The following is a 27838-nucleotide window of genomic DNA, read 5'->3' as shown; positions in this document are numbered from 1 at the left end:
TTACGTTTAATATTACCCACAAGCAAGATGTTTCTGTTCAGAGCATATTGCACACCGCTCTAAACGGCACATCTGTGGTCAAACTACAGAAAAGCAAGTTTACGGAAACTTCAAGTAGCTTATAATGATGCCATGAGAATATTGCTGAGGAGACCTCGATGGTCGAGTGCAAGTGAAATGTGTGTGGCTGCAGGAGTCAATACTCTACAAGCTGTTTTAAGAAATCTTATGTATAAATGTATTTGCCGGCTTAATGACTCTGATAATGAAATCCTCTTGGCCTTATCGAACATAAGGTTTAGTACACGCTACCAATCGCAGCTGTGGAGACATTGGTATAGTTGTCTCTTTGTAGGACACTGATTTAAATGATTCTTAAACTATGAATTCTTTTTATGCTGTATATGTAATTTATTATATGTAATGTCTTGTCTTTTATCTGGACCCTGAGTCTGTAATAAAGTTTTCATTCATTCATTCACACAAACACTTAATCAGGAAAATGATTCAGCTACCACCGAACTGTTGTAGATATCACGCTGATGCATTATGTTTCTGGAGCCTAATACACTATCAGTGTAGATTCACTGATTATCTACAGTCAAATCTGCAGGGCTTGAAAGAATACATTTCTTTCCATCGCTTTCTGAGCTTTATCTCCTCGTTGGGAGTGTTAATGCAGCTTTGAATGTGGCTCAAAATAGTGCAGAGTTTAAGAAATTAGCATGTCATAAAGTTCACCTTTAGAAATACATTTATTTTGTTCGTCTGCACAAATGCACCTCGCAGAATTCAACAAAGAAAGTTCAAATTGAACTAGTCCAGTGGCATATTTTGAGCAAATAAAGGTTGAGTTTAATGAGGCTTCTTTTTCACTTTGTGTATTTTCCTTTGCTTGCTGTCTGGCTGTCTTCCTGCATGAGAAAGCTTTTCATCAGTGACAGCATCTACAACTAATTAAACAAGTTTCCACGCCGAAAGTAAACAGTCTTATGACCAATACAGCATCACACAAGAGCGATACAGTTACCACAATGCCACATTGATAATAATTAATTGTACTTTCTTTATCGTTGTCAAATAAAGGGAGTTGCAGTTTCCAGTTCACGAGGATGGATGTTTGTAATTCAAGTCATGGATTTAGTTCTTATTGATTCATTTTTTAATACACATTAATTTAGGAATGATACAGGATACAAAATACACTTCACTGTCAGTTAAATGTTTGATGGAAGATCTTCTCCCTGACATTTGGACTTTTAGTGGGGTTTTTTCACTCCGCCTGTCGACAATCTTTTTTTTATAAATCTCCCCAGACATGGGTTTGAACAATAAATCAAGGCTTACCATTTGACAGTTGTTGGTTAAACTACCCTTTTGTTTTGTATTATGATTACATATTATATTGCACAGTATTCCCACCTTGCACATCTCAACCATGAGCTTCACAATGTCCCAGGAGATTCACACACCTGCAGACACTGAGTCCAATTCTCATGGGCTTCAATCGGAAAAAGCTTAGCATCCATACTAAATGTCATTATTCACCTTACTTCATGGCTATCCCACGTATGATTGCAGTAATGTTACATAAGCCAAGAAGATCTGACACAACAAGAAAACCATGCAACCAGAGTTCCAGCTAAATGTGCGGACTACATGTTATGTTAATGTGCTTAAGAATGTGTTAATGTGAGAAAGCAGATACATTTTTCTTCATTCAGCAAGAGAGATTTTGGGTGCCAGAGAGTAAAAAAAGAAAGTCTTCAGCCCTGTAGACGCAATAAAGCAAAAAGGTCAACGCAAAGTATTGCTCAGGTGAGGGAATACGGGATCACTTTAGAGATATGTCCAAATATGAAATATGCACAGACCTAAATATCAAGGTTTTACTATTTATCCAGTATGTTAAATCATGTTTATGCTCTACGAAAAGCGTTTTTCTTCATATACTAGAGGAGAATAAAAAACGCAATATGAAAAACAGACCTACAGAATTGACTCTCCCTCAGTATCTTCCTGCCTCTACTGACTTCTTTCTCCAATGAATTTCTATTTACTCTGAAGTACTGTGCCACAGACTTTTATGTGAGATACAGCCAGGTTTCATTTTCTCCCTCCTTTTCGAGCACTCCAACATCTTCAAATTATTTTGTATGTGATTGCAAGGAGTCCTCTGGCAGTATTGAGTTGTAGGCCTTTTGGGCTTGAAGCATATCGCTCTCATACGGCTTGCGTTGCTCTTCAGGTCTCACTGTCCAGTCTCACTATAGTTTTTGGGTTTTCTCCCTCAAAATCCAAATATTACATCTAAAATCAAACCGTGAATTGCTTCGGGCAGCATGTTTGCGTACATGTGTTTGTTTGATAATGCAGTGCTCGACACAATATTGCTCACCATGTCAATGTGCAAATAAAATGAGGATCTTGGCCCACGCAAAATCCAATCAATAATGCTCTGCTTGATCATGATCCAATTTGCCTACTTCTCTTACCTAACAGTAAATACAGCAGCTTCAAATTGACAGGCTTTTGCCTGTTGTTTGTGTGTGGGTTAACTAAGAGATGCAGCATTGCCTCTATAACTCTCCTTTTCTTCCTTGCAGGCCTATATAACAGTTGGTCAACCAGGCTACAGCACAAACTCATTCTGAAAGGTCAGAGAGGTTGCAAGGCAAAGGCAATCCACGACCTCATACTCCATGCAGCAACTCCAATGTTTTGCTTCAATGTTTTATGAAAATATTCTCAAAAAAAATTCTCGGTGACCTCTGCGACCCGAGAAAATACACATCTGTGTAGTAGTGTAGTGTGTGTAGTATATCAGTGTAGTGTAGTGTAGGTTTGTTCCCATTTGTTACGTTCCCTCCTAAACTAGGGGTACATAGGGAAGTAACAAAACACAAAAATAACCGGGCGAGAGAAAGAGGAGAGGAAACTGACTGCTGAAGCCACAAAGTGAGGTTTTAATAAAGGAAAAGAGGCTCACCAGCCAATTTTCAAAAAAACTTAAAGTAACTAAGAACAACTTTCTTCTAAAAGAAAGTGACTAAATTAAACAAGACACAAAAAGGTAAACTGTAGCACATTTCCTAACAATAAACAAAACACAGGTTAAACTAGGCCTACACCTACTGTACACTAAACACAGGTTAAACTAGGCCTACACCTACTGTACACTAAACACAGGTTAAACTAGGCCTACACCTACTGTACACTAAACACAGGTTAAACTAGGCCTCACACAGAGACACTACATTACACTCCGTGTCACACGGAGAGATACCTCAGGTCCTTCCTTCCTGCAGCGGTCAGACTATACAACCAGCACAGCCCCTAGTAGACCCCCCCCCCCTCCCCTACACTCACCACAACACAGACTATATCACCCCTTGCTGCTAAATACCAATCAACTATGTGCAATATGTGCTATATGTGCAATATATACATTACATTATATACATAAGCCATTAATAACTGTGTAATATACAGTGTTGGGACTAACGCGTTACTGTAACGCGTTACTGTAACGCGTTACTGTAACTCCGTTATTTTTGGCAGTAACTAGTACTCTAACGCATTACTTTTTAAATTCAGTAACTCAGTTAGCGTTACTACATGGTGCGTTACTCCGTTACTGCGTTAGTTTTTTTATATAGTCAACAGCCAGCCCTTAGCAAAAAAATCTATAACCTCCTATAGAATCCTATAGAATCTTGTAGAAATCTATAGCATGTTATAGAACATAGTCATATTTGTAAGCCATGCTAAAGAATTCTATAGAATACTATAGAAATCTCTAGATCATTCTGTAGAATACTATAAATGTGTACTTTTCTATACATTTCTATAATTAAAACTATAACAATCTAAAGAATTCTATAGGACAGAACCGACTCATGACATATCTGTAGAAATCTATAGAAATCTATAGAAATTTGTAGAAATCTATAGCATTCAAAGAAAACATGCATGACATTTTCTCTCTGATGCAACCTATACTAAATTCTATAGAATTCTATGGAATTCTATAAAACTCGTCTTTAAATTGGAATAGAGAAAATCATAGTAATCTACATCATTTTGTGGAACTGAGCTGCTTTGCAAAAGCTGTATGGGTCCCTTTGAAATCTTTACAACTGTATACTGGATTATGTGCCCAATTAAATTATGTAACCTATACATAACCATATACAACCATACAACATTTTGGAATGGAACTCTAAATTGAATGAATGTCACTGTCCTTGTATTCTGATGTAAATGCTCCAGAATTTCTGTGACTGCATCTGTATGTATACATTGATCACTTTTGTTATGTAACTATCTGTTACAACTGGAGATTAAAGCTAAGTGACATATAACAATATCTATTGTTAGTGTGAGTCTGTTATAAACAACTCATTGGAGTCTGCAATACTCTACTCTGTTTTGCAGTCTATTATACACTGTAAAAAAAGATCGTAATTTTACAGGAAATAACTGTAAATGTTTATTGTAATTATCATTGTAATTATTCATTATTTTGACAATAACCACAAATAACGTTTATTTCCTTTTTTTTTACAGTAAATTTACTATATAATATTTACAGTATTTTTGCACTTTCAGAAAATAAATGCAGATGTACGTCAAATAAAAAGTATTATCTGTAATTAAATATGTAACTTGTAATATAAAAGTGTATTACTATTATAAGACTTTAAGATTTTCTTTGTAATTTTAAGGTAATCATAAAACTGTAAAAAAAGCGTCAAATAAAAAAAACGTAAAATGTAATTAAAACCTTTTTACATACATCATTTTCTCAATATTCGATTGAATCCACCACAAACACAAAATATCCAATGTTGAAACAAAAGTAAATAAATATGTTCTCATTAAATTCCTAACTTACTATATTGTAAACATCTACAGTTGACAATATCATTAAAAAAAATTAAAATGATAGAAAGTGGCGACATTTCTGCAGGGAGGACCAAGGTTTAAAACACACACTGTTATTTACTCAACAAGTCACAGTTATCCTTGTTTTATTTATGTTGCTGTTTTTTTTCTCTCCCATTGGTCAATATACAGTAATAAGCCTTAGTTTTACAGTATAATGTATGGTTTTCGGATTCTGGCCGACAGCCAGAGCTACAGCAATTGAAATAGAATTCAGCCAAAACACGGCAGACAAGTCAGGCATGTTTGGAATGAGTCCACAACACTCCTGATTGGTTAATATAAACGTAATCGAAGAAACCTGCCAATGAGAACTGTCCGTGCCTGTCGTTCACATTTGAAACATCCACGTCAGTTTGAGTGGGTCTCCTCCTGCGAGCTACAGCTGTCTGTATGTCTGCTGCAGGATTTTATGGATTAATATCGGGATCGTTTTACACGTTAAATATGAGCATCGGGACGTCAATAAAGAACAGAAGACTTGAGATCTGGTGAGTCCTGCAACTGTAATGGAGTTAAATATGTATTTAGATAATCCTTAGTTTGTGAATGTTTTATTTTTTATTTAAGGTTACGTTTCTTCTTCTAGTTAGCTGAGTTTCTTCCCTTTAAGTTGGTATTCATCATTAATAGGTTGTTAAATGTTAAGAAGCCCTGACATGCTGTTTCTTGCAAGATGTTGCGCCTGGGAAACCTGGCTTAACAGGTGGCTGCTAACGTTAGCTTACAGCTTATTGCAGTGCTGCCGCGCCACTCTCTCGTCTCCAACACGGGAGAATTACACATAAACATGCAGCGGGGTGTCACAATGTTGTCGCCAAGTTTAATGTAAAGTTTCACAGCTTTCTTATAGCGGAATCTAGTTTGTTAATGTTCAGTAACAGCTAGAATAGCATAAATAGCTAACCGCTAACGTTTGGCTAACTTGCTAGTTAGCTCTGATCTATATATTACAAGCTAACATGACTAGCTAATGTCACACTGTGTGAACTAAAATACTTTTTGTATTACTACATCATACACGCTAGGTCCAAATCACTGCTAAAATTAATTATTTTTGAAAATGTATAGTAAAGAAACACTCAGCCATGCATGAAATAACATAGCAAAAATAATACGGGTAATGTTTGACCCATGTTGTGCCTTAGAAGTGTAGTGATACAAACATGATTTTTATTCAAAAAGTAAGAAAGGGAAAAATACAAATTGGTGTTGATCCAAAACAGGTTAATTGAGGAATACCTGGAATCCTGAATGGTTAAAGTAATTTATTGCAAAGATATTTACAATTAAAACTAATTCGGGTCACTTAAAGTTTTGACACATGTTGGTTGTATGTTGTGTAACAAAGGGTTAACATGACAGCTGTGATGTTCACTCTTTTGACAGAGCACCAGTGGACAGCGAGGACTATGGAAGAGAAGATGTGATGGCTTTGTGTGGAAAGCTGCTGAAGCCAGCCTGTGTCCCTCATCAGTCTCTCCAGGCAGCACCCAGCTATTCTTCCATCTTGCAGATGAAAAGACTTTGATATGTGAGTAATAACTAACTTGTGTCTAACATAGTATTGCATGTGGTTTAGTAAAGTATTTAAAAATACCCCACATTGTACATGTACAGGAAAATCAGACCTTGTTCAACAAAGATCATAAGACAATTGTTTTGTCTTTGAGGTACAGTTTCTTTGAAGAAAGCACTAACATTTTATTTAGTGTTGTTTAATCAATCAATATTTACTGGTCTTGAATTTCCTCACTGGATTACAAAATGCTCGAATCTTATTGTGCAGGGACATTATGCAGATGTAATCACCTGAAGATGAAAATATAGATTCATCGATATGTACCATTTTAAGGAAATAGACAGTTGGTGGTATTGACCGAAGCTCCACAGCTGTAGCTAGGCGCTGCCAGAGCCATATAATAGAAGAGTTACGACATCTCTGTTCACTCCAATGGACCACTTTTTTACAGCAATGGCGGATCGTGGAGCCTCTCAATCGTTCCCCGGAAGTTAGCGCCAAGGCTGGCAGAGCTGTGGAGTTGCAGCATAATAGACCGTTCGTGACGGACTTTTAAAGGTAAGAAGAAGTTTAAAGATTTATATTGCGGATATTATCAGTACATCTGATTCAAATTAACATGTGTATTAAAGGATGTCAGTGGATTATCCCTAAATTAGTAGATTTAGGGAACGTTTACAGATAACAGATTAAGCTAGCATACCGAAGCAAGTTAGCAACACACGTTGAACAGCCTTTTAATTGTAAATTCCGTTCTCTTAATGTCATTTCGTCCAACATGTTGAATTAGAGAAGAGGGGCTTCTAAACGGGATTGTATGCGGGGGTGGAGGGAGTTAAATATTAGATAAATATAATTTTGGTGCGTGTAAGAGTGAGTGTTTTTAGCAGAGCCATATTGTGCCTTGTGATTCTGTTGAATATTACCTGTCTGTATAATGTTGCAGCTCAGCTGATTTTGGATTGATGGCAAAGGGAGAGGGACTTAAGTGAGAGTGAAAACACAAGGTAAGTTTAATACTACTGTTTTATATAAGTAAACACCTTATCTCCCCAAGGCATTTCCCATCCAATAGGTGTGCTGTGTGTGTATAACCCTTTCTCCTGTCTGTTACTCCCTCTTTCAGCACAAGAACCAGAGGGGGATTCAATGGAGCCTGAATACCTGCACTGAGACCCTCACCCTGCACCCTGAGTCTCAACTCTCAGTGTTTTTCAAGCCTTTCCCTGTTTTTTTGTATTAAACAAAACATTAAGCTTTCCCAATGGTGTGGTTTTCGTTTTGTGAAAAAGTGCAAATGCAGTGTTTGTATATAATTACATCACATATTTTGTTGCTGTTGGTCGTGAAATTGCTCCTGCTGACTTGAGCCAGCCATTTTTTCCTCCACTCTGTGTCAGTGGGGAAGCCGTACATTCGTACTCCTTTCTCTGAGCGATTTGAGCATCCCCAGGCAGCACAGCAAACCATGGTGGCGACTAGGAGGCAGCACAGCAAACCAGGACAACACGGAGGAAAAGGCACCGACAAACTGCATGATATGCTATTCAATGTTTATTGAATTCCATGTATTTGCAATGGATGTTCCTAAAGCAACACATTTACCATCATCGTCATCATATGCTGCTGCTGCTGCGCTGCTGCTGCTAGTCCTTTGATAGTCACCTGTCGGTCTCCTGTCCTCTCTGAAAGCCATAAAGATGACATTAGTCATTTAGATAACTTGTGTCCTCAATTACCAGGGGATTACTGAAACTACCATGAATTTAAGAAAATGGTAGAAATTAATCTAATCTGAATTGTAAAGCATTACTTTAGATCCCCTCCCTCTAAATGTATCAATAAACATTAGAAAGTGATGCTCCTGACTATCATACAAGTTTAAGAAGATAATATTGGTTTGAAAGAATTCAAAGCTATAAATAAACAGCAACAGGCTCTTTAACCAAGGCACTGTTAGCCTAACATGTAAACTAGTTGTTCACACTAATCCTAATATTATCACTTAATATTAGCAAATTCGATTTTATTTTTTAAAACATATTGATGTAAATACATACACATATCGATTTATTGTATAAATATTGCAAATCAAAACCTTTATTCACTAATGATTACCAAAAATCGTAGTTCTATCTCCTGTTATCAATGCATTCACATTGCCCGCCATGAACTTCCGGGGAACGATCCTCGTCTACATGAACCACGTGACGATAACCGTTTTTGGACTTCCGTTGTTGTAACTATTCTATCTATATGGCGCTGGGCGCTGCTAATGAAAACTCAAGTGCTCAATTTGTTGGTTTTTCTTTATTATTAAGAATTGAGCAAGCATATCTTCCTCTTCGAAATCCCAGTTGTACTTCGCTAACACGTAGTGCCTGGGAGGGTGTGTTTGATTGTTCCCACCCTTACCTCACTTATGGACTAGGTCATGTTAGACAAGCAATCCAGTGGTTAGTTTTAGGGTCACCTCCATTGTTTTATTTTGTATTTATTCACTTTAAGAGAAAGGGATTTCAGAAACAAGTCTCACAAGTTTGTTTCGAGGTAAAATTAAAAAAAGCTAACTGTTGTTAGACTATGTTCCCCCCTTCTAAACTTATGAAATAATCAATGCCCTGATAATAAGATCCATCATTATGGTTTACTAATAGTTATCACTTCACTTCCTCCTCCAGCACCTGGACACAGCAGGAACCTATGCCAGGATCCTGTTTGTGGACTTCAGCTCTGCCTTCAACACAACCCTCTGGCTGGAGGCTGCGCACCATCAGGACCAGAACCTCTCTCCATCAGGACCAGAACCTCTCTCCATCAGGACCAGAACCTCTCTCCATCAGGACCAGAACCTCTCTCCATCATGACCAGAACCTCTCTCCATCAGGACCAGAACCTCTCGGCACCTCAACAAGGCCCGCCCCCCCCACTGACACTTTACCTCAGCCACAACGCAGACTCTGCATGGAGATCACAGGATGGTAAATAATGCAATGTTTAAATATTGCTTACTGCCCATATTTTATATTCTATAATTTATTGCATTCTATTTCTTAATATAGTTCGCTATCTGTGTAGTTTTTACATTTTTTTATTTGTATGTACGACACCTCCTCATACGTGTGAACATACCTGGCAATAAACCCGTTTCTAATTCTGATCTTTTTGTCCTCTAGGTTGCACTGCCACGTCTACAGTAGCACAGAATGGACAGAGGAAACATGATTGGGCCTCAAGTTTTTTGCAGCCAATATACATTATCCTACAAACTTGGGATAGGAGGGTGAGTGAACAAGTTATCCATTGGTTGGAACCTACATCCCCATTGTTAGACATACTAAATCCTGCACACTGCTCCTTCACATTGACAATGTGAACATATGTCGCCATTTTGCAATTTCTGTTATTTTCAGTTGAGAATGTTTCAAAGTAATCTTAACAAACTTCAACTTACTTTTTGTTTCTACTGTTTATAAGTATGATGTTTAAATATGAAATGCTGTATTCATTAGTTGTACTATAATTCTACAAATATTTTTATATTTTAAGTTTTCAGAGTAATTGTTTCCTACAGAACATTTTGTGATGTCATTTTGTTGAACCTGTTTGATTGGAAAATGTTAGAAAAAAGCTGTAAAATAACAGTATTCTAGCTCTTTAGGTTCTGTATTTATTTTAGTCTTTGATCATACAAATCTAATAAAAGAAAATGTAAAAAACTGTTTTTTTCATCAGAACTTTATTTAAGGTATTTTAATGTAACATTTTAAGACAATGGATTTTGAAAAGAGAGGAAAGTTTCCTCTAAAATCTTTAAGGACAATTTCTGTATACTAATTGCTTTTGCACTTTATTTCAGTTAAAGTATTTTTACTTTAATTTTATGGTTTTTGTTTGGCAGCCTGCTGCCAGTCATTTGACCGTTTTTTTACGGGTTTTTTCCCCGTAGAAGTTTTAGTGCTGTACTTTTATTAAAGGTTATTGACTGTAAAAAGAACAGATACATCTGTAAAATCTTTAAGGACAATTCCCGTAAATTAATGTTAGAAATTCTGCAGAACAATTTTATAGAAAACAATAGCAATTTTCTATAGGATTCTATAGATTATTAATTATTAGACTATTAATCTATAGTAAAATCCATAGGTAAATTCTATAGAATATTTGCCAATATCCTGCAGTATATTTTACAGAAATTCTATAGAAACATCAATAGATTCTATAGAATATAGGTCACAAATTCTATAGTATTCTACAGAATGGTATTCTCCAGAACAGTTCTATAGAAAGCATCCATGGGGTTTTCTATAGGATTCTATAGACTATTTTCTACAAAAAAGCCATCTACACAGTATATATTTTCTATACTATAGTATTCTATAGATTATTTCCCAGAATCTATAGTAAAACACGTAGGCAATTTCTATAGTATATCCGCAAAAATCCTGTAGTATTCTACAGAAATGTTCTATAGAATTCGTCCATAGATTTTTCTATAGTATTCTATAGATTTTTTTGCTAAGGGAGGTGAACAGAGATGAGAACTGAGAACTACAGTACTTGAGTAAATGTACTTAAATACTTCCTGTGTCACATGCGGAGACAGGCTGTGGGCGTGTTTGTGTTGTTTACTAACAAGACTATCATGGCGGCGGCGGAGCTCAAGTCTAGTTTCTCCACCTGGAGATATTCTCACTATTTCACTTTTATCGAGCACAAAGAAAAGAACGTTTTAGTTAAATGTAAGTTGTGTCCTGGCGGGTCAAAGAGCCTATCTACTGCCCAAACCAGTCATTCAAATCTCTTAAAACATCTGCAAAAACAACATGCTGGGACGAAGCTAGTAGCTAAGACCACAGAGACTCAGCCGACGCCACTCCACTTGCACCTAAGCAACAGCGGCTGGATTTTAACCAAGGGACTGCTAGCCAGGGAAAAGTCGATAAAGCCCTTGCACGGTATGTTGTAGAACACATGCAGGCTGTTGCTACAGTGGAGTCACCCGCTTTCAGGGAGATAGTTAGCATGATAGCATGTCCGGGCGGCACAAGGCATATGAAACGGAAAACCTTTTCCAACTACCTGGAGAAAGAATATACACAAATGTAAAGCCAGCTAATATCGATGCTATCCAGATTGCATATAATGCATGTCAAGTTGATCAACAGATTGTATTATTCTCCAATGAAATAACAGTACTGAAGGGCATTAATATAATGGGAGCCCTTTTTTTAAGTAACTAAAACGTTACTTTTCACAGTAACGCATTACTTTTTGGTGTAAGTAATCAGTAAAGTAACTGAGTTACTTTTGAAATGAAGTAACTAGTAATGGTATATAGTTACTGGTTTTCAGTAAGCACAACACTGGTAATATATACCTGGCTGCTAAATTCCAAGAACTGTTACAGGATTTGTATTTTGGAAAGTATTTTTTTCTTTTTCTTTTACTTTTCTTTTTTTATATTATATTTGTTCTATTATATCATAACTTAGTACTTTTTTCTTAACATAGGTAACATTAAGCTGTCTGTGGCTCTTTCCTGCTGTAACAATGCAAATTCCCCCTCTATGGGACTAATAAAGGTATTCTGATTCTGATTCTGTGATGTTTTGTCATAATGGTGTTTTAATAGATTTTGCACATTATAATTAAGAATACATTTTCCTCTATTTATTGTATGTCTCTCATATTTATTCAATATATGCTGATCACAGTGTCTTAATGCTGTCTTTCACAGACTGATATCTTAATAATGATTTGTATTTCCTGGCATTGTGGCTATGTGAGGTTTTTAACACTGATTGATGTCAGAACATTTGACCACCAAGTAAGACCTTTGTTGTCTTCTAGGTTTCATGAAATGTACAATACATGCTATAAACAATTGAAACTATGTGGATCTAAGTATATATACATTTCCAAATAGAGTAAAAATTCTAATTACTTCACCATCTTAAATATCATAATTTAAAAATATCACTTAAAAAATGTCTCGTCTTTGTCTTACCTTGCTAGATCTGAACAGTCTCATATGACTCTAATCCAATAGTAGCCTAGTTGTTGAAAACGTCCCTTCGAGTTTGATGGCTTTTTACAATAATTTCACAGAAACTTTCAAACAAACAGGAACTTTGTGTTTTAAAAGGCAAGTTTTTAATTATACTGCCAGTACTGTATCTCAGTGACTGCTCTCTTTAGCATTTATTTAGCTAGCTACCACAGAGATCTCACATATGCCTGTAGATATTGCTGTCTAACTCAAGTGTTTAAAGATTTAATGGTGAACTGACAATCAAATGATCTTAGTATTGTGTTAGGGAATATACAAACCCACATGATCGTTGCCGGGTGTGACCTGACAACAAGCTAGGCTAACTAGCTTACCCTGGGAGAGTATATGCTAGCTCGCCTAGCTTGATATCGCTATACCTGATACATCGTCAACTTTAGTGGTGCAACAATTTGGGATTCTAGATCACATTGTGAAAAATGTCTAGTGCCAATAAAACAGAAATATTAAATATTACAAACATACAGTTAAAACGTTGCCCCTCGAGTAAAATAATTTACGGGTTTGCAAAAAATATTGAACTTAAAAATGTTTTTAGTCATCACAATTTAATAAGTACTAAATAAGTACTCATATTAAAAATAAATCCGAAGGATATATTCTAGGGCTGTCAAACGATTACAATTTTTAATCAGATTAATCACAGTTTAAAAATTAATTAATCATGATTAATCACCATTCGAACTATGTCTAAAATATGCAATTTCTTTATGTATATTGTTGTGGGAATGGAAATATAAATGAAAGAAGGCAGATATATCCATTTAACATACGTATGTTTATTATAACATTGTTCTGTGTGTCAAAATGAAAGACAGCCCACACACCTATCATCAAACCGTGGGGTCTTAATTCATTACGTGTTGATTTCTATCAACAGGGGAGTACTTCAGGAAAGTCGGGGGGGAGTAGTGGAGTACTTCGTGACCACAGAGTGTGAACGTTGTGATCAGCTGTTTTAGCGCAGTTCTCCAGTGAAGGGGGGGGGGAGTCTCCCTCCGCAGCCGGTTGGCGTAGTTTTGGCACAATTCCTTTGTACAGACCGAAGTTAACAGCAGCCCTGTCTGTGCACACGGAGACCGACTCTGTCGTCCGGTGATCTAACCGCCTTCTGGAAAAGCTTCACAAGTACGTCGGTACGCAAATGCGCTTTGTGACACAAGTGACGGTACGCATTTCAGATTACGCACATAACCTGCGTACCAGTTATGTGCACCCCTGTACTACAGCAAAAGTATTCTCCGTCGGGACTTCCTGCAACAACACCACGCCGTTATCTTGATTCTGATTGGCCAGAAGACATTATCAAAGATGTTCTATTGGCAAGTCGATCACTACGTGACACAAGTTTTCAAAACCGTTTCTGGTCTTCGGTATTTCCAGACAAGTGGCTACTGAAATCAATCTTATCAACTGCTGTCTGTGTAATTCTCTGCGCGAGTTGGCGGACTTTATTTGGGGCTAAACCATTTCTTGGTATGGGTGTAGCCAGCGCCAGTCTATATGGCGCTGGGTGTAGCCAGCCATACCCTGGCGCTGCCACTGGTGGGATGTATGGGGCGGGCCATTCTGCACATGCGTTAAATGCGTTAATTATTTGAATGCAATTAATTCCAAAAATTAATTACCGCCGTTAACGCGATAATTTTGACAGCATTAATATATTCACATCTATTTTAGTTTTTTTTTTAATGTAACTTTATGTTTTTGCTTTAAACCTGGCAGTTTTTGCCATTAAAGCTCAGCATAGAAGATTTAAAAGCACATAAAAAAAACTAAAGACCTGTTCAGTGCTGTTAACTTCAGATATCCTGATGCTCTATCGATGACATTTAAATGCAAACTCATTTGAATTCAAGCAAACATTGTTCGGCTCATCATATTCTCTATCTTTTAGCTCTTCCACTCAGCTTTCAAGAAGTTTACCACTTCATTGCCCCCCTACTGTTCTCCACACGTTTATTTTTACATAATTAGCATTGTTAACATTACAGGCACATTCATGTTAATCTTAAAGAGCCCTTAAGGTCCCATGTCATGCTTTTAAAACTCTAACACAGAAAAGACCTGTCTATGCTGCCCCAGAACACCTCTTGGAGATCATGGGTACAGTGACGTGACCATACCCAAATGAACCAATTCGTCCAAATCCAATCCGTGGAGCCCCTCACACACCAGGATCCCTTGGCGTCACTATCAAACGCAGTGAACGTTGATAATAGACGAGTTGGGATCGCGGAGAAATGCTCTCCGCAGACCCATTCTCACAGCGTTTATCAACCTTTTTCTTACTCAATATCAAGCCACACTTATTGTTTTTACTTCGGCTGTGAGTGTTTGTGTGTGCTCAGGATGAGTTCAGGCTGATTTTCGCGCTGTCTCGCTGTCTCACAGACCCCACGCAGCAACCATGTAAATGACACCAGTAATCCAGCTCACACTGTCCGCAGCAGCGAGCCCGCAACTAGGGTTGCCAAACCCCCCAAAAACCCTCAAAATGCATAGAAACTATGCATACCTATAACACAATACAAACACAATGGTCTTACACCTGCATTAGGCTACTACATCACATTGTACATCAGCATGTTCAATAGGATAGGTGGGCACTAGGGACATCTGGGCACCTCGATGTACAATTGGCTATTTTGTCCAAAATGTTAACAAATAAAATGGTATTAAGTAATGCAAAGTATACATGATGTGAACATGCACGGTACATCATTACTAGACTTAATGTTATCCTTCAACCAACCATTTTCCCAGCATTTTCCCATCAATTAGCTGACTGACTCTCTCACACACAAACCCACACACACACACACACACACACACACACACACACACACACACGCACACACACACACACACACACACACACACACACACACACACACACACACACACACACACACACACACACACACACACACACACACACACACACACACACACACACACACACACACGTGCGAGCATTGTCCTGCCCTGTTAACTGAGAGGTCCTAGCGCCCTTCGGATACAGCACACAAACACACAGGCACGCAGCCAGACACAATGCATTGCCCGCAAACAGAAAAATATTTTTATTTTTCCCTTTACACGGGAGTCCGGGACAAATAAAGTCCCGTACGGGACACGCCCCTTTTGGCTCAAATACGGGGCGTCCCGGCTAATACGGGACGGTTGGCAACCCTACCCGCAACGTCCCGCCAACACGGCACCCAGACCCCACGCAGCATTCTCATCTGTTTGTCATTACTGGTGTCATTTTCTGGTTGCTAACGCCATGGTAACACATAATCACTGATGTTCCGCAGTAATGGTGGTGGACTCATCAGAACAGAGTGGGCGAGCTGACCAATCAGAGCACACTGGCTCACAGGGAGGGGGGGGGGGGGGGGGGGGGCAGGAGCCCCAACAAGCCGTTTAGGACAGAGAGTGAATACAAATACTATACAGAGATGCTGTCTGAGAAACCAATGTGAGTTTGGAAAATTGAACAATGTAAATCTATTAGTAGTAGACCTCAACAATGGAATTATGATCAGTAGAAATGGCCATGACATGGGACCTTCAATAAAACAGAGCACAAATAAATTGCTTGAAGGATTCAGCGATACAGTCCCCTAAACTAGACCTTTCTTATACCAGAGGAATAAGATTGATGAGAGGTATAAATAATACACTCACAGCATCAAAGGTTAATTAAATGATTGATAATTAAATAAGTGGCTACTTCGGGTGAAAATTGCACCTCGTGGATGGAGTAGTTAAGGCACCTGAAAGGCATTTGAATGACTTCCATCTCCCATCCTTAGACTTCTAATTATTATCACAGATGGAGGTATTCTCCAATCACCTAATTGTCTACCTTGATTAAGCTTGACATTTTACTCCTGAGTATCAAAGATTTTTTCATATGTGCAAATGAGATCCAAATGTATTCATTATGCAAATAAGGTTGTTCACAGTTCAGAGACATTAAGACAAAAAAAGAAGAAGACATGACTCATACCATGTTAAAACACACTTATAAAGAATCTGTTGTAACATGATTGTATAACACAAGGAACATGGCATACCAGTTTAAGTATTTATTATTACGCATTTTGTAGAGAGACTATGCTCAAACCAACGTACAGATAATACACCACACACTGAGTCTGTTGACACACAAATGTGGTCATAAGATACGAACACAGGGGGGCAGTGTGGAACCATAGTGCCTGAGTGACATGCTGACGGAAATGAGCAGACTTCAGGCTTTTTTAAACATAACATATCTGCAAGTATTTTTATATGCAATCATAAATGTTTGATCTCTACCATTTACTGAAATCATGCTATTATCACTTACCTTTGTTTGAGCTGTTTAAATTGTATTTGCTGCAAATGCCATCTTCAAGACAGAACAGGAAAAAAACCAAAAGAAGGAAAACATGATAAAAAGAAATAAAGAAAATCCAATCAGTATGACTACTGTGGCGTCTTGACTTTGGAATTATGGGTTCTTGACTTTGTGTGCCCAATTAGTAACTCTGAGCGCACATAATGTCATCAAAGAGGTTGTTTTTTAATGTGAATGGTTTACATCTGACTGACCAAGAGACACGTGGAGGGAATGTGCAGCTCATTAGCGAAATGACTCATTGTTTTCTGTCCTTTCTCCATTCCTTCCTTGACAACAGGCTTGGTCACAACCCTTGGGCCTAACCCCCTCCCTCCGTGCTTGTGTGAATAACTCAATAACTCCCATCCATGGCACAATTAAGGCATTATTACACCCTCCGCTGGACCTCATGCTCCAGGGTGAACCGCGAGGGCAGAAGGGGCCTGGCCCGACCCCCCTATTTCCACCCAGGCAACTGTGAAGCCTTGGCTACTTTAACTAACTCCCTGACCCAGTTTACCCTCCCCATGTGCCCAGCTTCTTCGCACGCACGCACGCACGCACGCACACACACACACACACACACACACACACACACACACACACACACACACACACACACACACACACACACACACACACACACACACACACACACACACACACACACACACACACACACACACACACACACACACACACACACACACACACACACACACACACACACACACACACTTGCTCCCCCCACCGTTGTCTCCATCCAGCAGGCAGAAACATGGCATCGTGAGTCACGTCAGCGCCAGCAGCTGTGCAACGGGCGCCATGTGGTTTGATGCCTGAGATTGACACGTTTTGCTTTATGACATTAAGAACGTCAGAAATGAACACACTTGTTTGAAATGGCCTCTTTGAGGACATCGAAGCTTCACAAGTGACTAAATGAGACTTCTAAACGTCATCACGCAAGGCATTAGTCTCACCTTAAGGTTAGTGGGGGTGACGCTAAGTCGTGCAACTGTGATGTACTTCGCTTATAGCTTAACATTAGATTTTTACTTGTTGAAATTGCATTTTTGCTACAAATAAATCATAAAGTGTTGTTGAAATGTGGAGATTATTCTGCTTAACAAAATATCCAAGTACCACAATCTTCCGAAATCCAATGTCAAATCCATTAACTTCTTTTAGATGGAGCTTTTGCGATGCTAACTTCTCTATCGGCCTACGCAAACACGTCGTCACTGCACCACTCTATTGTCCTTATGCACCAAATACACACTGTTAAATCGTGATGTTGTTTTACTCTTCGTGCTCTGGCATTGTCACGTGAAATGTTTTTCTTTTCATACACAAAAGACAATCTTGGCAGTGTTTGTGCCTGCCTCTAAAGAAATGGAGGCTTTGAATACACTTTAACTGAAAGTCTCATTAGACTTCATCCGTCAGAGCATCTTCCATTGAATCTGCTGTGTTCGTTATGAAGTGTGCATCAACTCAGGATCTTGTGAGAACATTTGGGAAAAAGTAGCCTATTCCAAAATAGTTTATCCATGTAATAAACCATGGGTTGAGTCAATATTTGTTCAAATAGTTCCCTCCCAAGCTGATGGCAAAACAAAAACTCACGCTTTTTTTTCTTTATCATTGAAGCTACTCCATCCGCTCTATTGATAATATCAAGGTCTTGTATTCTGTTTTGTAGTTTTGGGAAAGATTTTGTATTTCAGTGGATTAGCTGAAATAAAGGTCATCAGTGTGTTTCATCAAACTACAATAAACAGTGTTTCATGCTGATTTAAAGGAATTAACTATAAGCTCGGGTTTAAAACAACCAAGTCTCAAGCTGTCGAAACAACTGCTCATGTTACTCTCTAAGAACATATCTCTCTGCCCATGTGGTATTAATATTCATAGCCGCTAACATTTTCTTGAATGCGTCCAACTGCAAAAGACGAGTCCAACAAATGGACTTGCAGTAGAAGAGGCTTGCTCTCCAAATGTCAAGTCTGCGTGCTGTTCCATTTGTTTTGAATGCACTCCAAATGAAAAGTAATGTAAGAGCTCCAGCCATTAGAAAGAGCCCTCACCACTGAAGTGCAAAACCAAACCGTAATTAGGAAAATTATGATTGTTTGGTGCACGTTTCCAAAATGCTTCACAATTGGCTTTTATTTCTCATGCCACCATCTGACGATGTATATACTTCAGCCTGTCTACATTTAGAACATGTCAACAAGCCATGGAGTAATTTAAAGCAGGCCTTTGTAAAAGAAGACACCATCACATTGTTACTGGCAGAAGATTAACTGGTTGACATTTCTCTCCACTAAACCAGCACAATAGGACTTGATTCAGACGATTGTCCTGTCAGACACACAGTGCATGATGGAGAATATAATTAAGTCAAATATCTGTCATGCATCTGATTTTGTTCCCCAAAGGACTAAAGGATAATGAGTTGACTTTGTTGGTGTGTTATTAAATGTCAAGGACGCTGTGCAATTATGTTCCTGAAAATATCCTTTCAGTCAATTCGTCTATAAATCATAAAGTAAGAGCTGTATGACACACACACTTCTCCATGTAGCGAGGCATGTTAGATGATACATGCCCACACAGCCCCACGTTTCACCTGTTCTAATACCATGCAAAGACAGGCAGAATAATTAGCAGTCTAATAAGGAAAGCTAATATGTGTTCAACCCAAATTGCCCGTTGTGTGAGTCCAGTCAACAGCGCTGGAACAAACAAGAGCACACCTCAACACGGGGAAAGGTCATGGGATCAATAATTCATTTAAGATGCTCCGTGGGATTGACTCTGCAGTCGCCTTGTAATCAGGGGAGAGATTTATTTATCTTAACCAACTTTAAATCCACATTCCTACGCTAGAGAAAACATTGCCACCTCGGTCGATTTTCAGTGCCCTCACGAGGCCACGAGCTTTTCTGTTTTATTTACCCCCCAGGAGCTGGCAAAGGAGCGGCTCTTTAATAATACTGCAACGGTGCACTAAGCATCTATTAAGGGAACTTTGTGGAAGGAAAGAAAAGAAAGAAAGGACACATTCAAGGGCAGAAGTGTATTTACAGGGTAAACAAAAGGTATGGTACTTTATGCTCACAGTGAACACCTGCGAGTGAAAACATTAAAAAGCCTGGTACAATTTATGAACAGAACGCCCTTGTCCTTCTTGATTTATTTAGAATTATCATGACATATCTCTGGAAAAGAACATGGTTTGCAATGTTTTCAAATATCTATCATGTACTTATATTATATTTATATATTATTTATCTCATATGTGCAACACTGACTGGATATCAGACTCCTCGGATTTAAATAATGCAGCGCTGCTGAGTGCAGGCATCTTGAGGCTATATGTTGGCTCAAACGCTCCAAACCTGCCCAGTCTGAAAGATTTACCAAGACGCTAATCAAAGAAATGTCCAGGTGTGAAAACCCCAAAATGCAATCCCTTGAAGAAACGATTCCTACGACACATTTGTACTGTTTTCTTTACACATTCTTATCCTCCAGCTTATGTGCGTTTATGTATGAACTGTTAAATTCCTACTGTCGAGATCCTCTGAATATTGCAAATGTTTCTAAAGGACAGATGTTGGTTGAGTGAGTGTTCGGCTGAAACAGCTGTCCGTAATAAACAAATGACTGTAAAAGAGGCATTTCATAGGCAATTGCATCAAGGACGCAGCAGTGTGGAGTTTTATTTCAACATGTCACTCACTTTACTTTCGGCCGGCTATTAGCCATATGGTTTACAGTTTGGGGAACATAAACAAGTTTCACTCAGACTGTCAACGCCGTGTCAGTTGTGATGTTAATCTGATGTTCAGACAAAACATATCTTAGTTTTGTTTGAGGGATGGTTCTCACATGTTGTTCACCCTGCTCCCTCTGTTCCTGTTTCCACGTCGTGTCTCTCACCATGTAAATACCTGCCTGTAGATCATTTTGTAATACAGTGCGTCGGCGCGCGGAACGCTTAGTCTGCCATTCTCTCTAAATTGTTAAATTGGATTCCAAATGCAATTATCTGCCAGGGTAATTCGTGACAGAGTAGCTTGCCATAGCTACTCATTTGAAAGGATGCAGAGTCATTTATATGTCCTTTTGGAACAATACTGTATCTCTTGGAAGCTCTAAGCTTTGTCGGGAGAGGCAGAAATGAATGATTAGAGCCTTCCAATAACTAGTTCCAAGGAGAGTGTTTAAAGCAGTACCGTAAGCAAATGTCTGGCCTAGATTTGTTTAGTAATGAGCTGGATCTCCATGATTAGACAAATCCATCACAAATGCTGCTATTTGAATAATGTTTGCACAACACGGGCATTTTCATTCAGCATGGGAAGCTTTTCCTGGGAACTCATGGAGCTGGCAGACGGAGTCTCAATATCAAGATCAGTGTGGTTATTGCACTTGCTTTGAAGTGAGTTCTTTATCTGTGTCAGTTTGATGTGTAGCCGGGAAACGCTTACTTTCCCCTTCTTAAGCCACATAGCGCTAACAAGAGATAATTGTTTCTGATGCCAAACTTCAAGAATGTGACGTTTCCATGCAGGCTGCAAGTGGATTAATCCAACTAAAGAGTAATTGCCGTGGCATTGTATTGACTCTATGCATGAGGGAATTCAAATGACTTCAGTTCTGTAGGATTGCAGCCACTACTTGAGTCAAGCTAGTGTTTATGTGAGTTCATTTAATTTGGAGTAAGACTGCAATGGTCCAATTAATGGATTAAAGGGATGTGTCTAAATGTAATTGTGTGAATCTGCTGACTGCTTATGAAAAGATCCGAGGGGGAAGAGAATAAACAGCCAACTTTCAACACATTCTGTAAACGTACGCTTGAGCCAGGAACACCATATTCAAAGTAGCTAATCAGCGGCCGACAGGGTGCGTGTGTATGTGTGACTGTTTCTATTATTGCAGCGCTACGCCTGTAGGCTGTCAAATCGGGTTGTTGTTAACTTCACACACCTCTTCTTTCATTTTTCATTTCTTCTGTCTAATGTAATTTAATTATTGGAATTCATAGAAAAGCAAGCTACATTTAGCTCCATTTGACATGTAGACGACATTGCTACGATGACATGCTATCAAAGCAAATAACACAGAAGTTGGAACATTGGAAACCCAGTAAGTGTTACAGAAAGTCGTTCATTTTAATTAGCAGCCATCGAGGACAAGTCACAACAAGAGCGAAAATAAGTATTAAACGGAATATGCAAATGCTTTAGTTGATTTTTTATAATTCGTGTGTTGAAAAAACAAACAAGTACTGAGTTCAAGCAAACAGACCATAATATGGTTTAATTTTAAATCTGGTTCTCGGTTGGTTTGTTTTTGCTTTATTGTAGTACTTGTAAATAACGCAACGTTTGAAATCACATATTTTCTCCCCCTTTCGGTCTCACATTGGTTATTAATGATTTATATTTTTCCACTGAATTGTATTTTTAGTTTTAATGATTAGTAAGGTTTCTTTTACCAAAAGTTGGTCATTACAAATAATATACAGTATATACAGCACTAGAGTAAAACCGAAATATATCCAATCTAAAAATATAACTCCCTTTCAGTGAGACCTTGGCAAAGTGTTTGAGTTTGTGAATGCAGTCTTATTTTCTTACTAAACTTCTTAATTATATCCCTGTAGCAAAAGCATCCAATGTTCATCCCGCTCTCCAATCTGTTCATTCATCCTCAGTTAAAGACAAGAGTACAAAATAAACACAATTTCAAACATCATTTTTATTCTCCAAATATACAGAGCAAAAGCATCATAGATTCACAGACCAGTACACTTATAATACAACCATTTTCTTTTTTTCTTAGATACAGAGGGCCACTGCCTGAAAATAGTGGTTTACCCAGTAGAATGTACATGTTGTCTTTTTTTATTACAATTAAGCTTATGGATCACTATTTATACAAACTCTCAAAATGACCATCTAAGTTAAGTACTTGTTCAGACCTGGGTCATGTAGCATTTGCAAAGTAGTTTGCGTTATCTGGCATGAAGAACACTTCAACCACACATTCACACAGAAGCATATTCATATGACCTTCGAAGGATTTTACGTGATTTTTGTCAGCCTTCTGCGACTTAGCGTAGGACGTCGAGACACATCTCTGCTGTGCCCTGCAAACTCAGATCATTATTTGCAAATACTATTTAATCCAGGCCCCTTTTTCAGTATGGTATCAAAGTACTAACAAGGTATTGATTGGTAGAACCGAAAATAAGTGAAAGAGAGAAACAGTGAGAGAAAGCATTTACACAGTAAAGAAAGGGTTATCATGATCAATTCAATGTTCAGAATGGCATCTTCCCTAATGGGTTCCCTCAAGGACAGTGACACTTATCATACAACGAGGGAGACTTCAAAAGCCTCATGTAAACCACCCTTTGCAGGCATAGGCGAGATATTGGCAGTACTAATGTTCAGCATTTTCTAATCGATTTTTTTTTCTTCAGTTTATTCAGACCAAGCAAAAAGTTTTGTGCAGTAAGTAAACAAATATAATACAGCCAGTGGGCAGAGAAGCCAATAAAAAACATCTACAGTACCAACACGTCTTCACTTCACACTGCTCACACCTGTCTCAGATATCCAGTGCACTGCATGCTAGTCGTTTAGCATCTCGGAGAAATAGACTGCCTCTGCTCTGAATGGGTTGCTTTGTTTTATCAGTAAAGGGCAGCACCCCCTTGTAATTGTCCCGGGTCTTTGTGTTTATTCATCTGTTATGCCCTGGCATCTGTGCGGCGCTTGTAGCCAGGCAAACATGCCGAGTGTCCACAGGTGAGCGCGGCACACACATGGGCTTTAATTCCCAAAGACGGACGTGGCACACACATCCTGTGGTACACTCATGCCCACTGTAGCTGCTGCCATGGGGGGGGACAGAAGGTTGGCTTATCAAATATGTATCTGTTTGCTGTGCAGTGTGCAGATTCCCTGGACTGGGAAAATGCATTACGTTTGGATCAGTGCGGAGCGGCATCAGATAAGTCAGACTGGAGCCTTTGGAGAGGAACATTGTTTTGTTTTGACAGAGAATGGCTAAGTGTTTGGAAACTGAACGGTCAATATGATTGAATTCTGAAGCTGCGGATGTAAAAGGATGCATAACATATGCAAATAATAAAAATAAAATAAAAAGGGAATCCCATCCCATGCCAACTAGATCAAACTGTAATTGACTCCTTCTGAAATAAGGTATGAATTTGATCCTGCACTCAAAAATGCTGGGAAAATATATATAAAAAATGGTGCAGGCATACTTGACAGTCATCACGGTGCCTAATGCAATATATTGCTGGGCAACTCATCCCTCAGAAGGGCTGAGGGTGAACCTCTTACGGCAACTCACTTCAAAGTTGTCCCAGCTAAGCTCAGCTTCTCATGCCATAGCCTCCCGTGTGCTCCGTGTACAGAGTAAGAGGTTTCCCCCCGTGAGATCTGGGAAGAGAAACTGCTCACACAGGCCTTTCTTGGAATTTGCGAGAAACAAGTCAAGTTGATGACATTTCTGGAAAGGGAAATGATTGTCTGTGGTACAGTTTCGATGCCACGTGGCTTTGCGAGATTTAATATAGTGAATCCGAGTGAGAAAGAAAAGAAAAATGATACGAAGAGAAAGAGATTTATACACAGTCTGCTAAGTGCCAAGCTGGATTATCAGCGATGAAACAGAGCTTTTTGTCTTAAGCTGTACAATGGGCGCCAATCCATTTGTAAAATGAGAGTCCAAACCACTGCCACTCAAGTGGAAAAGCCCATTCAAATGCCCTGAATATAATCAAACGTAAAGTGCTTACGACAACGACTTGCTTTTGTTTGAAATGCCGTGCTTGATTATTAGTTTTTTTATTTTACACTTACTAAATCCCCATTGAATGCTCCGCTACGGAAGATACTTAACTATCTTATTACATAAGATAAATTGAAACCTAATATTCTCTTTGTCATATTTAGTTTGAAGTATTGTGCTGCTATTTTCTAATCCTCTCTACCTTTCAAATACTAGATACAATAACAAGCTGTTGTCATAACATTTCTCTTAAACGGACCTTGAGATATGAGGCTTTAAATGGTTAAAAACTAAAGTGAAAAGCAAAAAATGACATTTGTTTGCTGTAAAGAGTTGCCTTAACCACAGGGTCTTCTTTAACACGAAGAAAACAACGATTTTAACGTCATCTCGAGGTCTACATTTAGGTTGACATGGTTTGACCCGTTCCCCACAGAATCTGCACTCTGCACACAGAAAGGATTCCCAGTGTTCAGTACCGCAAAGATACATCACTCCCCATCATTACTTTGTTTTTCCATTCAAAAATGCACGCTGCTCGACTACGACACTTCTGACAACTGGCTCACTTTGAAATGTTACGTAAAGTACGAGTGTTTGTAGCTGCAAGTTAAATCACTGCCGTCTCTCCTCTCAACCAAAAACAGATACAGTGTCAGTGATTAAACAAAAGATCAGATTTCATATATGTCACGTACTGTACAGTGCAGAACAGAAACATAAACAAACCAAAGGATGCACTGAAGAGAATCAGTGTGACACCACCAGCTCCACAGTAGCCAAAGATAAACAGCAGAGAGCAAAATAAAACACGTTTTCTAAATGTCCCCCGATGACCGGCACGATCACAGGTAGGCTCACAGTCAGGGCGCACTAAGCTCCAGCGTCAACAGTGATATTGACTCTATAGCAATGGGATGACCGCACGACAAGAAGCTCAGATCAAATATAATGTTTACATTTCATTCGACAGGTACCCTCAAGAGTATGGCTGATGAGCTCACAGGAGAAACAACTCATGTTGCAGTTTGTGGGATTTCCTGCCGGCTTCGGAGCTGGATTAGGCGGCAACACCTCGGACGATTCAGCTCCCCGTCAACAGAACAGCTGATGTCTATCTCTCTTAGTCAAAGTTTGTATTGACACAGATCAAACAGACCCTCAAGGCAAAGTCGTTCCGGACACGAAGAGGCCGTCTCATTTCAGGTCCTCCATGAGGGAAATCAGAGTCGCTAGAAAATAAATTACAGTCATGTATATACACTGGTTTTCTTTTCGTGTCACAGTAAAGTAATGACTCGGGGATTTAAAACGAGATCTCAGCCCCTCCCGGCACTGTGGCCCAGATACTGAGAGAACGAGCAGTCCTTTTCTAAACGTTCAAGACGTCTGTGGCCACACGGAGAACGTTTCATTTCCCCACCTACACAAGAGACGAGTTTTAACAAGCCAAGCTTAAAATAGTGTTTGAACAGAAGGTGGGAGAGGAACGAGTTATTGCATTACCAACTGAAAACCACATGCACATTCATTGGTGTGCTTCAAACTACAAGAGAGCAGCAGGACGTTGGCTCACACTCATTATCGTGATGTTTGTGTTTCAACTCTCATAACAACAACTCCACTTTTTCTGAATGACAATCTTCAAAAGGCAAGAATGGTCTTTGCCAGGGGGGCTGATTGTCACACAAAGCCTGTGTCGTAATGCTGCCCTCTGCTCACAATTCCACAGCAGAAACTGAGTAAGGAATGTCCAAATTATTTACAAAAAATATCTTGTGTTGGCAAATAACCTCTCTGTGGCACAATTCTGATTGGGTTCTAAAAAGAGGTGGGTGATGGTTTTAGTTTGAGGGAAATATAAGGCTTCTCGATCCACTTTTTGGGGACACTGAGAAGTCTGAACAAGTCAGACGGTGTATGAAAGCCAGCCAGCCCCATGCGTCTTCAAGCGTCCAGAGGTAACAGTAACATTGTTGCTGTAGCTGATTCTGTCACAGTCTCACAATCCCGGCTGCTTTGTACACCACCGTTCAAACGCTCTGCCTCCCAGGTGGTCAGACGTGGGTCTGCATGCGCTTCTGCAGCGGCCGGGTGAGGTCTGAGTTCTGCGAGGAGGACTGGGAATAGTGGGAGGAGGAGGAGGCGGACGCTTTGCTGTCTTTGTCGAACTGCACGTAGGCGTCCGGCTTACTGTAGCTGCTGACGCTGCTGTCACACTGCGTGTCGATAAAAGAGCTGGAGTCGCTGAGCGAGGCGCGCTGGAACTCCCGCTCACACAGCTCGATGGAGCTGCTGCCCATGCCCAGCACGAAGCGCTGGCTGTAGTCGTAGAGGCGGTTGGGTCCGGCTCCCAGGGTGGAGTAGATGTTGGTGAAGGACATGCCCGTTGGTACCCGCTGCTTTCCCAGGGTCCCTGTGTTGGTGGGGTTCCTCACCTCAGCGGCCTGATTCCCAGCCATGGTGGGCGTGTGGTGCTCTTTGAAGGTGTTGACGCTGTAGTAGCCGTTTGTGGGGTCCTATTGGAAACACAGGAGAGACAACATGTTCTTAATTCCACATACTTTTACATTCTGTTTTTATTTCATCCTGGTTTACATTACGGTACATTGTTACTTATTATACGCTTTACCCAAAGCAAAGTGGACACTAGGGATTGTACCGGTGCTCCCCTGATCTGACGCTTAGCGCACTAACCCACTGAGCCACATCAGCCCTACTCTATTGTTTCCCTTGCACCATAAATGTTTATTTCTTCTTGCACTATTCTAATGTATTTTGATGTCTTAATGAAGTATATTTTGTGTTGCAGTGTAAAAGGAGCCTGTGGTTTTATATTGCCAACACTAGGCTATAGCTTTGGTGCATATAAAGCCTTCAAGGGACCGCTGGTTGGATTCAAACCTGCATCTGTCTCAGCAGGGAGGAGCCAATGGGCCACCAGCTCTACCATTTCAGACTTGCGGCGTCCCTATTAATGGAATTTTTAAATCCATATTAGCAATTTAATATAGGAAAAAGAGGGGAAAAGGAAAAACCATGCCTTTGTTTATATGCA

General features: G+C 39.3%; 1 protein-coding gene across 2 annotated transcripts in view; it reads right to left on the bottom strand.

Annotated features, from left to right (window-relative positions):
• Positions 1–22716: 22716 nt before the first annotated feature.
• The window catches only part of kirrel3b (kirre like nephrin family adhesion molecule 3b), a 201863-nt gene continuing 196741 nt past the window's right edge, over positions 22717–27838 (bottom strand). For both annotated transcript variants that reach the window (XM_034097898.1, XM_034097899.1), the window contains exon 16: positions 22717–27299. In XM_034097898.1, the coding sequence (XP_033953789.1) occupies positions 26838–27299 (462 nt within the window). In that variant the 3' untranslated portion in view covers positions 22717–26837. The remainder of the gene's footprint in view (positions 27300–27838) is intronic.

The sequence above is a fragment of the Pseudochaenichthys georgianus genome, chromosome 13 (assembly GCF_902827115.2).
Source record: "Pseudochaenichthys georgianus chromosome 13, fPseGeo1.2, whole genome shotgun sequence".
Classification (NCBI taxonomy): domain Eukaryota; kingdom Metazoa; phylum Chordata; class Actinopteri; order Perciformes; family Channichthyidae; genus Pseudochaenichthys; species Pseudochaenichthys georgianus.
Note: the sequence above shows the minus strand (reverse complement) of the source record. Positions and strands in the feature narration are given on the sequence as shown.